The 14,542-nt window shown below is 42.9% G+C and overlaps 2 protein-coding genes across 3 annotated transcripts in view; one reads left to right on the plus strand and one right to left on the minus strand.

The window, feature by feature from the left end:
- Positions 1-3,170, plus strand: part of TMEM255B (transmembrane protein 255B) — a 76,221-nt gene extending 73,051 nt beyond the window's left edge. Inside the window, exon 8 of one of the 2 annotated variants that reach the window (XM_056329932.1) lies at positions 1,385-3,170. In XM_056329932.1, coding sequence (XP_056185907.1) covers positions 1,385-1,552 — 168 coding nt within the window. In that variant the 3' untranslated portion in view covers positions 1,553-3,170. The remainder of the gene's footprint in view (positions 1-1,384) is intronic. The other variant, XM_056329931.1, reaches the window with a different exon arrangement.
- Positions 3,171-5,082: 1,912 nt separating this feature from the next.
- Positions 5,083-14,542, minus strand: part of GAS6 (growth arrest specific 6) — a 41,419-nt gene continuing 31,959 nt past the window's right edge. The window contains exons 11-15 of the mRNA XM_056328968.1: positions 13,425-13,589; positions 11,718-11,886; positions 9,831-10,003; positions 9,068-9,296; positions 5,083-5,675 (exon numbers count right to left, since the gene is read on the minus strand). Of these exons, the coding sequence (XP_056184943.1) occupies positions 5,524-5,675; positions 9,068-9,296; positions 9,831-10,003; positions 11,718-11,886; positions 13,425-13,589 (888 nt within the window). The 3' untranslated portion in view covers positions 5,083-5,523. The remainder of the gene's footprint in view (positions 5,676-9,067; positions 9,297-9,830; positions 10,004-11,717; positions 11,887-13,424; positions 13,590-14,542) is intronic.

Below are 14,542 nucleotides of genomic sequence, written 5' to 3' on the forward strand. Positions count from 1 at the left end.
CAGGGGCTGGTGGTGATGACAGCAGTGAAGGCTGTGCCAGTCATTCCTGCCAGAGGAGAGCTCATTACAGAAGCAATTCCAGGCAGACAGATGGAAACAGTGGCTGCAGTTTGAGGCGCGAGGGAAGCAACAACTCCAAAATAAATTACAAAAACAAACCACCCAAAACCACAACAACTGCAACAGTTTGGAGCTGATGTAGCTAGCAGGTCTGTCAGCGTACCTGCACTGCCTCCTGGAGAGCTGAAGGGCACAACCGACCTCCCTGTCAGGACATCCCCGTTCTCACTCACCAAGTCACCCTGTGGTACAAACGCAGGCCAACATTCTCCTCACCATGGGGCTTTGGCCCAGGGCAGCAGCCCCCGCTCACCTGGAGCCCCCCAGAGAAGCCAGGCACCATGGCATGGGGTCTGCCAGCCCTGGGCAGCTCTGAGGTGCCATTCGTTGTCCAAGTGCCAGCCCTGGCACTGGCTTTCTAGATGGCGACTATTAATTTTTTTAGCAGCAGGGAGCAGCGTTTACTTGCCCAGATTTTTCATTTCCCTTGGAAAACATCCATGATTACTATTTTTCGGTTTGTTTTGATTTTTAAATTCCAGGCACTTTAAGCCTGAACCTGAGGGGAGCTGCGCACAACTCTTCTGATGAAGCCCATGGATTGGCATGTGCTGGCATACGAGGGGAGGAGTGAAGTCCTGACCCCTCTGAAATCAATGGCAAAACTTGGTTTAAAGCAGTAGTAGGATTTTATCCAGAACATCAGTCCCTACATGCATTCTTTCGTTTTAACAAACTCTGCTTGTTCCTGAACATGAGCTGCTTCATAAGCTCTGTTTTTCATGACCCTTTCAGCTGAACCTCATTATAGCTGAGACAGCCAAAGTGAAAAGATCCACAAGGGATACACATGCCTACCTGTAAAATTTTCTCTTAAGAGTCATCTGCATTTGGCACAGGAATAAGACCCTGCACTCACGCAAGCATTATAACTGAGGTTAATTACATCTGAGATAATTCACATCTCACAGTGATGCTTGGAAAAAAGCAGCTACACGTAACCTAATTGGCCAGTCAGGTGCAGTGCCTCACCCAGGAAGCCAGAGCATCTTTTCCTGCAGAAATTCCTGTTCTGCTCTATTGCCTAGCTGTATGCGCAATGTCTGTTAAAAATGGCTTGGGTTACAGGTGGAATCTGTCTTGTTTCACTAGACACCGTCATTGCTATACTTAAGGACGTGCTTTAAAACTGAGTGTTGTGCTGCAATGCATAAGAAATTTAATCATGGGGCTTATTGTATAACACTTACATGGCAAACAACGGAGAGCTGCAAATGGGGTTGTAATCCTTTACTGAAGGTTATTTTTCTTTGTCTATATACAGCCTGCCAGCAATTTTCCAGGAACATCATCTACTGACATTTCTTTATCAGAAGAAACTCAGCCTCCATCCCAGTCCAGCTCCAGCTATGGGCTTGCTCCCAATGCTCCAGCTCTCTATACACCGACTTACTTCTTGCCTGGAGAAAAGCCTCCACCATATGCACCATAGAACAAAGTATTTATTTTAGGTAGCTGGTAGGATTTTATTTTAATAACCTCTAAAAACTGTGCTGTGCAGGCACTAGAATTCCTAAGAAACCCACTGTGGATGCTGTTATGGCCACTCTGCTTTTACCCGCATCGCACTGTGAGCAGAGCAGAACCCTGGCAGTGTAAGGGCAGACATGTCACCAGTGGCATGACCAGTCACCACTCAGTTTGCCTGCAGTCAAATGCAGTGTTGCTTTCCAGCTACAATAAGCGTGAGATGTTTCCTTCTCAGTACACTGCAGAATAAATTCTCTTCAAGAGGAAAAAATGAAGAAAACACTCAACACTCTGGATACGTGTTCTGCTTGCATAAACCAATGTAGCGGGGTTTTAGCCTGTGTTGTCTGAGTGGGTAGTCAGGAGCTCTCCAGGTCAGTCATTTTTGGTAGAAAAAAAGACCAGGTGTTTGTTTGTTTGTAGTATTTAATTTAATAACCCTTTTTGGTGATAGTGTTGTACCAATAAAAAAAGTGTGGCAATTATTTTACAATAAAATTGTCTGTGTATATTTATACTGTACCAAAGACTGTGTACATTTGTAAGGACAGGAAAACAAAAGAACAGAGGAAAAAGTACCTTACTGAATAGTTCCCTCTTTCAGGTTTCAAACAGAAAGGTTAATTTTATTGGGACTATTTTGTCTGAACTTTGTGCCAGTCTAGTCTGCGTAGTAAAATGTCATGTCAGTGGGCTAAAGATGCAATTTCCAGACACCTATCTTAAGCTGCACTTAAGCATTCAAATTAATTCCTTTCTAGTCAAAAAGAGGACCACGACCAAAACCAATGTTAAACCCCAGTGATTTATTTTTAAAGTGATCAAGACCCGATCCAGGCATTTTGCAATGACTGAAACAGAATGGTGAAGGGTCAGAATTCCTTCATACTTTTATTTTATTTTCTCCTATTGTATAAAGACAAAATTATGTTGACAAGGCTAAGCAGCAATACCTGTAGCAGTGCCACTGGCAAGAACAAAGTCTTGTCCCTGTCGTGTGCACCCATTTAATTTGATGCACTGCATCAAATTAACTGGGATCCCCCTTAGCAAAGGGCTGCCGTATTTCGGGGCAGGAGTGGCTACACCAGCATGAATAGCCATCAGCCTGCTGCATCCCTTCACAGAATTTTGCTCCTGCAGGAAGGGTGGTGGTGCTCCTTGCTCTTACAGTCCAGACAGCAATGAAGCTACAGAAATTTCCTGAAAGGCCAAAGAGCAAGGCAGGGAAAGGAAGGTATTTCTCATTAATTTTTTGAGCAGCTGCTTCATATTATGATAATATTAAAAAAACCTATATAAACAAAACCAGCTTACTTGACAGTTTCCTTTAAAAGGAAGTGACACCATCAGACTAGCTGAAAATAAAACAAAGAATGATCATCCTTTTTCATAATACTTTCCACCTTTCAAGAAATTTCTGTTTATTCATGTGTTGTACCTCTATGTACAAAAAGGGGATTCAGTACTAATAGACATAAGATCAGAGGTTAATTTATATGGACCGTAAAAGCTGCATTTTGTTCAATTAAAAAGGTTTTTCTGAGATGCAAAGTCTGGGGCCAGTGATGTTAACATCAGTGACAAGGTACCTTACATGTATTGTTGACAAGGCGAGTTATATGCACCTGGTTGAGAAAAGCCAGACTCCATCACACGTAACGGTGACTTGGGAAGGCAAACACCATCATGCCAAATGTCCCCCCCTTCCTTCTTCTTCCCTGAGCTTTATACGCTGAACATGACACCATGTGGTATGGGATACCCCTTGGGTCAGCTGGGGCCAGCTGTCCCGGCTGTGTCCCCTCCCAGCTCCTTGTGCCCCCCCAGCCTCTCGCTGGTGGGGTTAGTGAGGAGTTGGAAGGGCCTTGATGCTGTGTAAGCGCCGCTCAGCGATAGTGAAAACATCCCTGTGTTAGCAACACTATTTCCAGCACAAATCCAAGACACAGCCCATGGTAGCTACTATGAAGAAAGTTAACTCTACACCAGCCAAAACCAGCACAGAGACGTATTTTGGTAAAGGACCAAAATAACCATTGAAAAACACACAGAAAACAACACTGCGGTGTGGGAGTGCTATTAACCAGAGTATCTTCAGGATTCCCGGCTCTCACAGGAGATACTGATGTTTCTTGGGTTCACCATCATATCACAAGTTGATCCAGAATAATCAACTCCAAGAGAGAGCACTCTCAGGAATGATGTTGTTTCCCTTGCTCAATAAAAGAAAGCAAATACATAGAGCTACCTCTGTGTTTTCCTATCGATGCACACTCCACCAATAGGTTATTACTGTCTAGTGAGCAACTGTCTGCTCAAACTTGCATCTGGTCATACCTGAGTGTAAAGAGTCTTCTGAGATGTCTAATGTCAGTCTGAACGAGTAGGTTGGTTGAAAGTGATAAAGCTCTGGTCTTTTCTTCCCTTCTCCATTACTGCTGACTGATTTGGTCACGACGCAGAGCTATGATGTCATGCCGTCTAATGGCTAATAGAGTACCTTCCTCTGCTCTGCTAAATAAAGCAGGGATCCTTACCAGGAAACATGTTTGGGATAGTCTTCCCCCTCTTCCATCCTTTCCTCTGGGACAGTTGTATCTCCACAGCTTGGTCACAGTTGTCACATATGTGGTTTATTAGGCTAATCTGTCATCTCCGTGTCTGATTAGGCAAAACATGATGTAGAATGACCAAGAACAATTCATAAAAGACCTTGTAGAATTAGACCTTTTCCACATTAACCGTCTGAAGCACAGGGTAACCTTAGCTACCCATTATTCGGATTTCCACCACAGCATATACCTGCCCTTCTCAGCTCATTAATCTGATGCAAGACAAGGACCAAATAAAGCAAGATTTAAGTGACTCCAAGGAGGCTAGGAAAGCCCACCCCAACTTCACGAGGAATGCTTAAAAGTTGAATGCATTTTATGGCTCTACAACCTCGCCAGAGTAAACCCACACACATATTCTCACCACACTGCAATTTGGCCTGGCTAACTCCCAGATTCTCAAGCCTCTCTGCTCCCACTGGGCTCACAGTGAATGAGCCAGCCTAAAAATTAAGCAGCAAAAACATGTCATTGCCAGATAATATTCCCCAATTCTTGACACCTCATCAGTTGCTTCAGTGGTTATTGACTTGAAAGCCATGTGGCTTTCAACTTATTGAGTCTTTTCTTCTAATTGTTTCCTGCTGACCCAACTTCGTTTTCCATTTTTGTTGACCAAGAGTTTTTCTAAAGGTCACAACTGAGTCTTCTATCTGTGGTACCATAAAGAGAAACTCTAGCAATAAGAATAGCAGCAACCATTTGCTCTGCAGCCCAGGAGATCTATAACACTGACATAAGCACATAAAACCCTCCACCTCCAAACAAAACCCCAAACCAAACAACCAACCCCCCACCCAAGCAGTGTCATCTCCACATCAGGTGTATCTGAGTCATTATCTCCAAATAACAGAATAAAGAATACTCTCAGTACAGGTAAATTAAAAACTTGTATGTAAATATTTTATTCTCTCATATTTTGCAAATCAGAAAGCAGTGTTTGGTAATAAAAAATAATACAGAATTATTATTTTTTCTTCCAGTCCACACTCATATATTACCAGGTTTTCCACATTACAGATAAAACTGTCTCTTACAGTCTAAAGATAACATTCACTTTTGGTATATTCTGCACTTTCGGCTTATTTACTATTAGTCTTCTGAACTATTTACAAATATATTACAACCTTTAAACTTCAAAGCAAAGGAATATTTCAATAATCAATCTGACATAAGGATCAGTAGCTCCTACATAACTTCAGTGTTTAAGAGAAACTATACACGCAGTGCGGTAGGTCTGAATAATTTATATCTTTAAAAAAAAAAAAAAAAAGCATTGAAAGTTTCTGACTATAAAACTTTCGCATTGCAGTGGTACCTACTGACCCGCCTGGACTGGAGGACAGGAATGTGAGGTGATGTCACTGTGCTTGTGAAGAGCCTCATCTAAGTCCAGTGCCTTGTTGCTCAGCTTGACAGTCATGCAGCCATGGTAGGATGCGGTGACGGGAGTGGAAGTGACAGGAACGTCTGTGTGAAAGTGGAGATAAACATCTCTGATGGCTGGTTCTGAATAAATACCTGCCCTACCTATGATTAGATGACTATCACTTCAATGAATTCAAGCTCTCCTCTCTGCTTCAGGATTTCTACCTGCCCCCTGCCCCTCTTGCTGGAAGGCGACAGCACAATCCCAGACATGGGGAAAACGCCATCTGCTCTCATGCCCAAAAGCCCTTCTCCCAGGCTGAACTCTTCCTCAGCTTCTCTGTGTCTCTGCAAGGCCTCCAGTCCTGATGAAACTATACCCTGCACAGCAGCAAGGCTTCACTCCAGTTCCACAGTGTTCACACTCCTTTCCGTCTCAATGTTTTCCTGCCCTCCATCTCTGGATCCTCTACTTTGTTACGAGTGTAGTTGTTACACCCTCATCTAACGCTCTTTCTTGCTCTCTCACTCCAAAATATCTGCCAAAAGATTATACAAAGGACTTCATGACAGCAAAGCTCCTCCTATATGCAGCCTCTAACACTTGCCAGACTCACCTTTACCATAACTATGCTATGTATCAGCACAAGGAGGTTGCTGGCATTCATCAGAAAGGTGCTGGAATACATCAACTGAGTTAGTAAGACTAATGAAACTATTTTTTTCTATGGCAATCCGTTGGTGACATGCTTTTAATCAGTTTACCAGAGGCAGAAAACAAATAGCAAGGAAGAAGACACAAAGTACAATCCAACAGACTAGAGGAAGTTAGTAAATTTTATTACTAACTTCTGTAATGTCATCTCCACACTGATTTTAAAAACAACCAACACCCCACACAGTAACATAGTAACATGACAATTATGTGAACTGTGTCCTCTACCCTTCAAACCAATCAAGCTGGTTGTGCAATGGCAAGCAATGAACATCTCAAAGCTTATTTAACTTCACAGTGATGCAGGTAGCTAAGTAACCCCCTTATCTTTACACTGAAGCAAGGACAACTTGAACAATAGGTTGTCCTGTTGACCTGAGATTATATGCAATTTAAAGGGTTCTGCCTGCAGGGCCAAATTTGAAGCTGATGTGATCAAACACTTCTCAGACAGACTCTAGGACTGCATGAGAAAAGGAACATTTGTGTGGGATCTGTAAGCCATGAAGAGTTACTACAAATTTTTCAGCTTCCTGGCTGAAAAGTACGATTGCTTGCTAGCTGCTTAAACTAATAATGTTGGCTATTTCCTATTCCTCCCGGTTTACCAAATTCTATCTGTGAAGTCTGCTTAAAAGAAGGGGGCATCTGTGCTGTAGTACCTCACATGAATGTAAACTAAATTTTGACTCAGAAGAAGTTGAAGCGTGAACATGCATCTAAGGAAACATGCAGATTGCGTTTATGCGTGCCGCAGGGCTGACTGACAGACAGTGTCGACTTTCAGGTGGATTTGTAAAAGACACTACCTAAAATTTTTTTTTTTTTTTTTTTTTGTGTGTTGTAATTGCAAATCAGGCCAAATATTTAATTTTCTGTTCTGACTAGAAACGGATCTGTCTGAAACGTGCTCCTGTAAAAACTCTGAAGTCTTATCTAAAGGCTCCTTCACCTGGTGGTATACACATTGCCTGGAAAAACACCTATGCATCATATAAATTACATAATCAAGAATTTACCAGAACTGAAAGTACCACAGAAAAGGTAGTAAATGCCTGTATGTTCCCACATATCTCTTGAAACTCTAAATAATATTTCTTCCACACCTGCAATATTAACCATACTTAGGTTGGAACATATTTTGACCCAGAGTTCTTTATTTGTGGCAAATGGAATAAAGACATTAAGTGTGACCACTATGCTTTGTTCTTTCCACAGGGTATGGAAGCGGGGAACAACCAAAAACGACGTAATGTTTTCAAAATTTGAATGAGCCAAACTCTCTTCGAACTGACCATTTGGTATAGTTATTTAGCCCAGAGTGCTGAAATATTTATTCGTTTGGCAAATGACAAGGTTTCTTGATGCAAGTGCTGTTTCCTCTCAATAGCAAAAGCAGATCACAGGCTTTGTGATCACAGATACCCATTGCTAAGCAGAACAGATCTAAGGGGTAAAGTAGCTGAACCTACAGAAGTCAGCTGGGTCTAAACAGCCACAGCTATGATATCTCACACTTAGTTCTGGCTAATTAAAAACTGTGCTTCATCCAGCATGGTTAGTCTAAGCCAACCACAGAGCACTTGGGACAGTGACAGAATGGGATGGTTTTCTGAGCTGTGAAAGTCTCTGCTGTGCATTTGAAAGCTACCTGAAAGAAAGCAGGTGACCTCTGCGCAATGGCCAGCTCAGACAATTCAGTCTGACACTAGAAAATGCCACATTTGGGGATTCTGCCTTGCTCCTGTCAGTGTGTGAATGTCCCGGAGTGTGTGGCCTCTCCCTTGTCGCTGTGACTAGAAGCCATTAACATCATTGGTGTAAATACTCTGTAAACTCTTATTCATGGTGGGAACAGTGATGCCATGTGTCCTAGCACACGTGGCACCTCAGCCACACTGTTCCAGCCTGACTGCTTCAGTGCCTACCAAGAGGCCAACATTGCTGCCTCTCCCTTGCTTGGGCAAGTAAGGGCAAGATTTTGTTTAACTGCTGACAACAAAATAGGATGTACTGCTGTGCACTGGAAACCTAAATGTTTCCTTAATTACATTCCTCAGCAGTAGGGACTGATAAACCAGTTCAGCCAGAACAAGAAACAAACTCCCAAACTTGGCCGAAATTCGTGATTCAGAGGAAAGTTTGATCTTCCAGGTCCCAAACAGAGGAGCAAACTGACCTTGCACAAGAATCCCTGTTGTTGCCAAAAAGCCAGCAAAACTATAAATGGTGGGACGCCCTTGGTTGTGCCCTGTGTACCCTCTTCTGGGAAGAAATCTCTTAATTGTCTAGTGCTGTGATCAGTTCACAGAGAACATCAGCCAGGGAGAATCACCACACTGAGCTTTCCCAAGGTTCAGTCAAAACAATGTGAGGCCCTGGTGGTCCCCCCAAGGAGTGCTCACACACATCCCTTAAATTAATGAAGCACTGCTGGAGCAGGTCTAGCTCCTATGCATTTTTGCAGGTTTAAGATACTGACCCTGCTTACACCTATCCTTCAGAAATCATTCCTATTGCTGACCAAGCAAAATCTCCTCTTTCTATTGTTGTTTCCAGCTGTCCTCAGAAGGACGCAATCATTCAAGAAAAAAAAATAACTGTCAAGCACCCCCTCACATCTGCTAAGACCACACACTTGCATTGCAGACAAAGCCTGTTCAAGCAGAAACACAGAAGGAGGCTCCCATCTTGCATGAATGGAGACAGTTTTCCTGACCACCTGCTCAGCAAGGTGAGTTGGGAGTCTGCAGTCCATGCTACAAAACTGGATGCTCACCTGGCAACCCTCCCACGTATGTCTTCACTGTTGACTGCAAAGAGCTCTCCAAGATGGACAGACTGTCTTCTAACTCAGAGATGCTTAGTTCACTCTCTCCCACTATCCCATCTACTCTCAGGGATAAGTGATCTTTCTTGAGGAGGATGTCCACAGAGTGTTCCTTCTTATCGCAGAAATTTATTGCCAATCTGGACACAACTGTGTTCTCCAAGGCCACGATGATAAACTGGACAGCAAGAGAAAAGAAAAAAAGAGGCAGTGAGCAGAAATACACCCAGCCATGCTTATCCGAGACCAGGAAGACCCCACTGTGGTCTTGTTTACAAAGCTTTTGCAAAGCCACTAGAGAATTAGCCTTATTGCTATTGCTAGCTGTGTTCTGAGGTCATTCGCACAGATGAAAAACCAATGAACCAGTGGGACTAATCGTTAGTCGTAACCACTGTCTTCTCAGCGGGTCTTACAGAGGTTGTTGTATTGCACTGGAACCAAACAGACTAGAGCTGCTGTACTGTAAATGAAAGGTTGGCTCATGGGTTTTAGTGAAATCATTCCTGATTTACACTAATATAATGCCAGAATCTAGCCTTTTATTATGAATACTATTAAATCAGTAGCTTCAGCACTTCATCATAACTACCGCGTTCTGAACTGGTGGGAGTAAATAAGCAGGCAGGCAGAAAACCTGACAACTGTTTTTTGAAAACAGTTCCCAGGAAATAGCAAGGAACCTTCTCTAGAAAAATGCTTAAGTCTGTACCTGTTGTTTCAGTTTCTTTGTGGAGTGATAGTCAATCAGAGACAGTGATAAAGGGACAGATGCTTCTTCTGTAACTAGAGCGAAAAGCACACCAGTATCTGTTGCTGGTTGAATTGCAGCATTTACTTCTATTTCCCAACTTGTCTTGGTTTCATTTCCAGAAGAAGGTTGCACTGCAAAAAAAGAAATGTGTAGCATGACATAGGACTAACAGATCAAATCGGGAGGCTGTGCAATTTCTGTCTGGAGAAGAGGATAGATGGATGAGCATATGGAGGGACTGCCACATTTCTTTTCCTAAAAAAACCCCTAAAAATTCCAAAGCACCTGAACATAAAATCAGAGAAGAAAAAGGCACGAGTTTCCTCTTGTTACCTTCTGCATTCTGCTGTCTTTCAGAATATCAAAGAACAAAGTTAAGCTTTTTTATCACAGAGATTCAAACTCCCATGGCTGTCAATCCAACACATTCAAAGAATTACTGCAAGCTTAGGCACCCTATTTTTGAATCATTCTTGACTGTCTGAAGATCATTGAGGAATCTAAGTCCATATCTGACATATAGGAAACATTTCTATGAAAGCCTATGTTAAACTGAAAAAGGATATAAGCATGCTACACTGATAACCTACCTAATCACTTCCTTATCACCACCCTCTCAGAAGCATGGGAGGTTTTACCTCACCTGCTGAACTCTAAACTAAACTCTCTAGCATCTTTCTTACTGCCCCAGTGCCCTTGTAATTTAACAGGTGATGCTGGTTACAAAGAAAGATTTCAATCCTGCTTCTGCAACCTCCCTTGATAGCAGTATTACCTTTGCTGGTTCACCACATCTTAAAATACAGTCAGTTCTTTATAAAGCTTACCATTACAAAGCTGCTGCCTGCCTGGCCCCTCCCCCCCCCCAAAAAAAAAACCCACCAAAACAACCCACAACCAACAACACCCCAAACCCAAACACCAAACACACCCAAAACACCCCAAAAAAAACCCCAAACCAAGCAATTATTGTTTGCAGGAAAAAAAAAAATGCAGGTTCCATGGCCTCATCTCTGCTGAGTGCTGCCACCTGCACTTCCAATGCTGCCTTGTCTTTCCATTACAGCTTTGGAATCCGTGTGGTGAATGAGACAACATACACCTGATACTCCCTAATTTACAATGACAGAGTATAAAAATCCACATAATGGTGCACAGAGAGCTTTTGCAGAGGACTTACACACCAAACCAAAATAGACGGTTGGCACTTGTATGGGTTTAAAAATACTGTCAGTTGATTGGACATGTAAACAAACAGAAATCTAGAACAAAGAAAAAGTGCCTTTTTGAGCGCTAAATTAGTATAGCCAAATTTGGTTTGAAACTTGTTATTACTGTATCTAGGCCAAGTTCACTCAGCATGTATTAGGGATATGCTTAGTCTGTTTGTCCCAAGTGTAACTAATACCACCCAGTGATTAGAAGTGAATCCAATCTTGGACATTTAGTTACAGACAACATTGATTTCTGTGCATCAACAACTCCAGACACAGCACTGTCTTGCAGCTCTCCCTATTTAGCAGAAAGCAGCGGATAGGGCTGGAACCACCTACACTGCTGTCAGAGATGTGAAGCCCCTAATGCTGAGGATGAGCTGGAACCAGCCTGGATGTGAAATGCATATCACATATGAGCATATTCGTACTGGCTCTAACCATCACACACAGGCCTGCCTTTGCTATGAACCACAGGTTTAGCTATTCCCTCTCCATCCACAGCTGCCAGTCTTTTCTGCATCAATCAACACTGAGTATGGCACACCTGTAAGATTTAAACTGTTCATTAACCAAGCATGGTTACTGGCAGGACAAGAGGTCAGAAATAAAAAAAAATAAAAGTACTTACCATAAGTAAGATTAAACACAGCAAAACCCCGGCCAGGATAGAAAGACCCTCGTCCCGCTACAGCAAAGCACTGCATCTTTTCATTCATCTTTATGGTCTCTTGGATGGTGGTGTCCTCTCCATTCAGCCAGTTCCATGCCCGCATGCAACCATCCAGCCGAGCGTTCAGCTAGGAAGATAAAACAGCATCTCACGCCTCAAACTAGTGTTCAGTGAAGAATAACTGATTTTGTGTGCAGAGGAACACTGAGTTATATTGTGATACCAAACAGGAGCAAACATTTTTTACGTGTTATGCGCATGCAAACCAATTGGCGGCAGCCCCAGTCCTGCAATCCCAATCAAGTAAGTGGTCAGTACTCCCCTGGAAGCTCTCCTGAGCTCAGCTTGTCTCCACAGGGCAGGAGGGCATTAGCTAATGCAGGTGCTGATTTGGTTGTATTGATTCTGCTAGCTCCTTTACAGGCTGCACATCATTAGTGCAATTTACCTCTAAAGCTCTGTAGCCAAAGTGATGTAACTCCTGTAATTCTGCACTGCAAATGCTGGAGGGTAACTTGAAGTTGAAAAACCAGTCCTTTGTGTCACTGCAAACAGCCTTCATGACACACAAGATGCTGGACCTGATCATGGTGTAAGTTGTTGGGTTCTGGCTAAAGGCAGCAGTGCCTGAGCCACAGGACGGGCACACTACTCTGTACACACCTTGTTCCTTCCAGCCTCTAGTTATGTTATCCTGTACCAAATGTCAGCATTAAAATGTGAGGCAGCATGGAAAGAGAAGGCTCCTTGCAAAGTGTCTAGATCAGCACCATTACCCCCAGTTCACTGAAGCAGAGAGAGAATTAAGTATCTGAGCCAGGATAAAAACCTCAGGAGCTTTTGGCTCTCAATCCTATATTCAGACCACACCCCGAGCTTAATGTTTCAGACAAGCAGTGGCCCTGAATGACTTCTTGTGAGGAACAGGAGCCTTCCTCAGCTGCTGCGCTCCCAGTCACAGAGCCGCAAGCTTGTCACCTCATTTAGAAATAAAGAGATGCCAATTTGGGTTTCAAGGTGCCAACTCTGTGTGTGGTGGACATTCAAAACGGCCTGAGCAGCAGCTATTTCAGAAACACAGCAACCACCCAATCATCTCATGCAAAGAGTGCCTCAGCTTTTATTCATATGCCCTATCTACTTGTATTAGGAGGAAACAGAAAAATAAGCTTCTGTTTTTACTTGTGTCTTACTAAACTGAAACAGCAAACCCAAGCAGCAAAACTGTGATACAATATACGTGTAGCACAAACTTTGGTCACAACACAAAATGTGCCCCCAATGGTTCCCAACCTCATGGGCCCAGTGGTACCTCACACAGCAGGGTGTCCACTGACTCCCCAGAGCCACACATGGTCTCCAAGCCAGCATGACCACCATTAATTTTGTCATGGGCTCCAGTTTTGCTGTGTCCTAATTCTGCAGGCTAAGGATGGGTTACATCTCACCCAAACTTAACAATCAAAAAATCAGGAGTCTCACCTTTGCTGCTGGCTTAGGCTCCCTCTATAGTTAATAAAGAGAAAGCCATATCTAGAAGGTGATTATTTCACCTGTTTCAGGGCAGGCTGAACTGCTCTCAGGAAGGAGTTACACTACCCCAAGAGAACATGAAATCAAGCCTTTCAGGCATGCAAAGTAACATGAGCGATCCATAGTGCTTACCGGTAGAATAAGGTCCTTTGTTTTGAAAGGAATGCCTCCTACTGTCAAATTCAGCTGATACAGTCCTTTGTCTAGAGTAAACAGATCCCCTGAGACAGCTATTTTCATAACTGCATCCCTGTTGACCTTTATAACCAAACTTCTTTCGAGTTCTTCAACAGAGATCTGAAAAAGTAAAATTGCAAATAGAATAATTCAGTATAAAAAGAACTTACCTGAAGCCTCAACTAAAGGACAGACACCACCAGTGAAATCCCCAAGACGGAGAAATATTTTTTGTCCTCAAGCCTCTTTGTCTAATTTTTAAGTTACATTCCACCTTGATATTTAAATCTTTACTCTAGAAAGCAACCCGTTAGGTTACCCTAACAGTGAAGACAGCCCAGGTACTTCAAAATAGCTACACAAAAATACAAGTGGATTAACTACATGACACTTGCAGGTTGCTCTACGCAAAATATAAATGCAATATTGTTACTAATGAGAAACTTCCTATTACAACTGCATGTTAAAGGAAAAGCTGGAAACAGATGTCTTTTGTTGGACCAGTGAAAGATAATGCAGGAGCTTTCCAGCCACAGTCCTTGAATACTAACCCCTGGAAAAAGAACAATAGATGTGATTTTTGAGAGTGTAATAAAAAATGTGTAATTGTTTTGGGTTTTTTTCCTCTCAAAAGGTCTGCACGTTTTACCTCCATGTCTATGAAGAGATACTTCCTAGTAGCCCTTAGCATCTTAGGAAGATTCTATTGCCACTGAAATTTCAAAAAACCCTATCATTTTAATTGTGACCAGGCTGCACAGAGAAGCACTATAAAGCAGCTAGCTCTGCAGAGGGAGAGGAGAAGGCAAAGCACAAAGCTGACACGCAGAAGGCTGCTGAACAGCAATAAGGATTCTGCTGCCTTGGGACCTGGGTCCTGCTACCAGCGGGGCATTCTGTGGCAGTAGCAGAACACAACCCCTTTCTTCCCCTATAGAGGAAAGGAGCGTACCTCCACTATTTCATAATATTCAGCATAGCACTCTTTCCCACTCTATGACAGATACCCCACCCACCCACTTTTCATCCATAAAGCTTCCCTGGAACACCCAGATGTGTCTTCATCAGTGAGC

This window comes from Falco biarmicus, chromosome 2, assembly GCF_023638135.1.
Source record: "Falco biarmicus isolate bFalBia1 chromosome 2, bFalBia1.pri, whole genome shotgun sequence".
In the NCBI taxonomy this organism is placed as follows: Eukaryota; Metazoa; Chordata; class Aves; order Falconiformes; family Falconidae; genus Falco; species Falco biarmicus.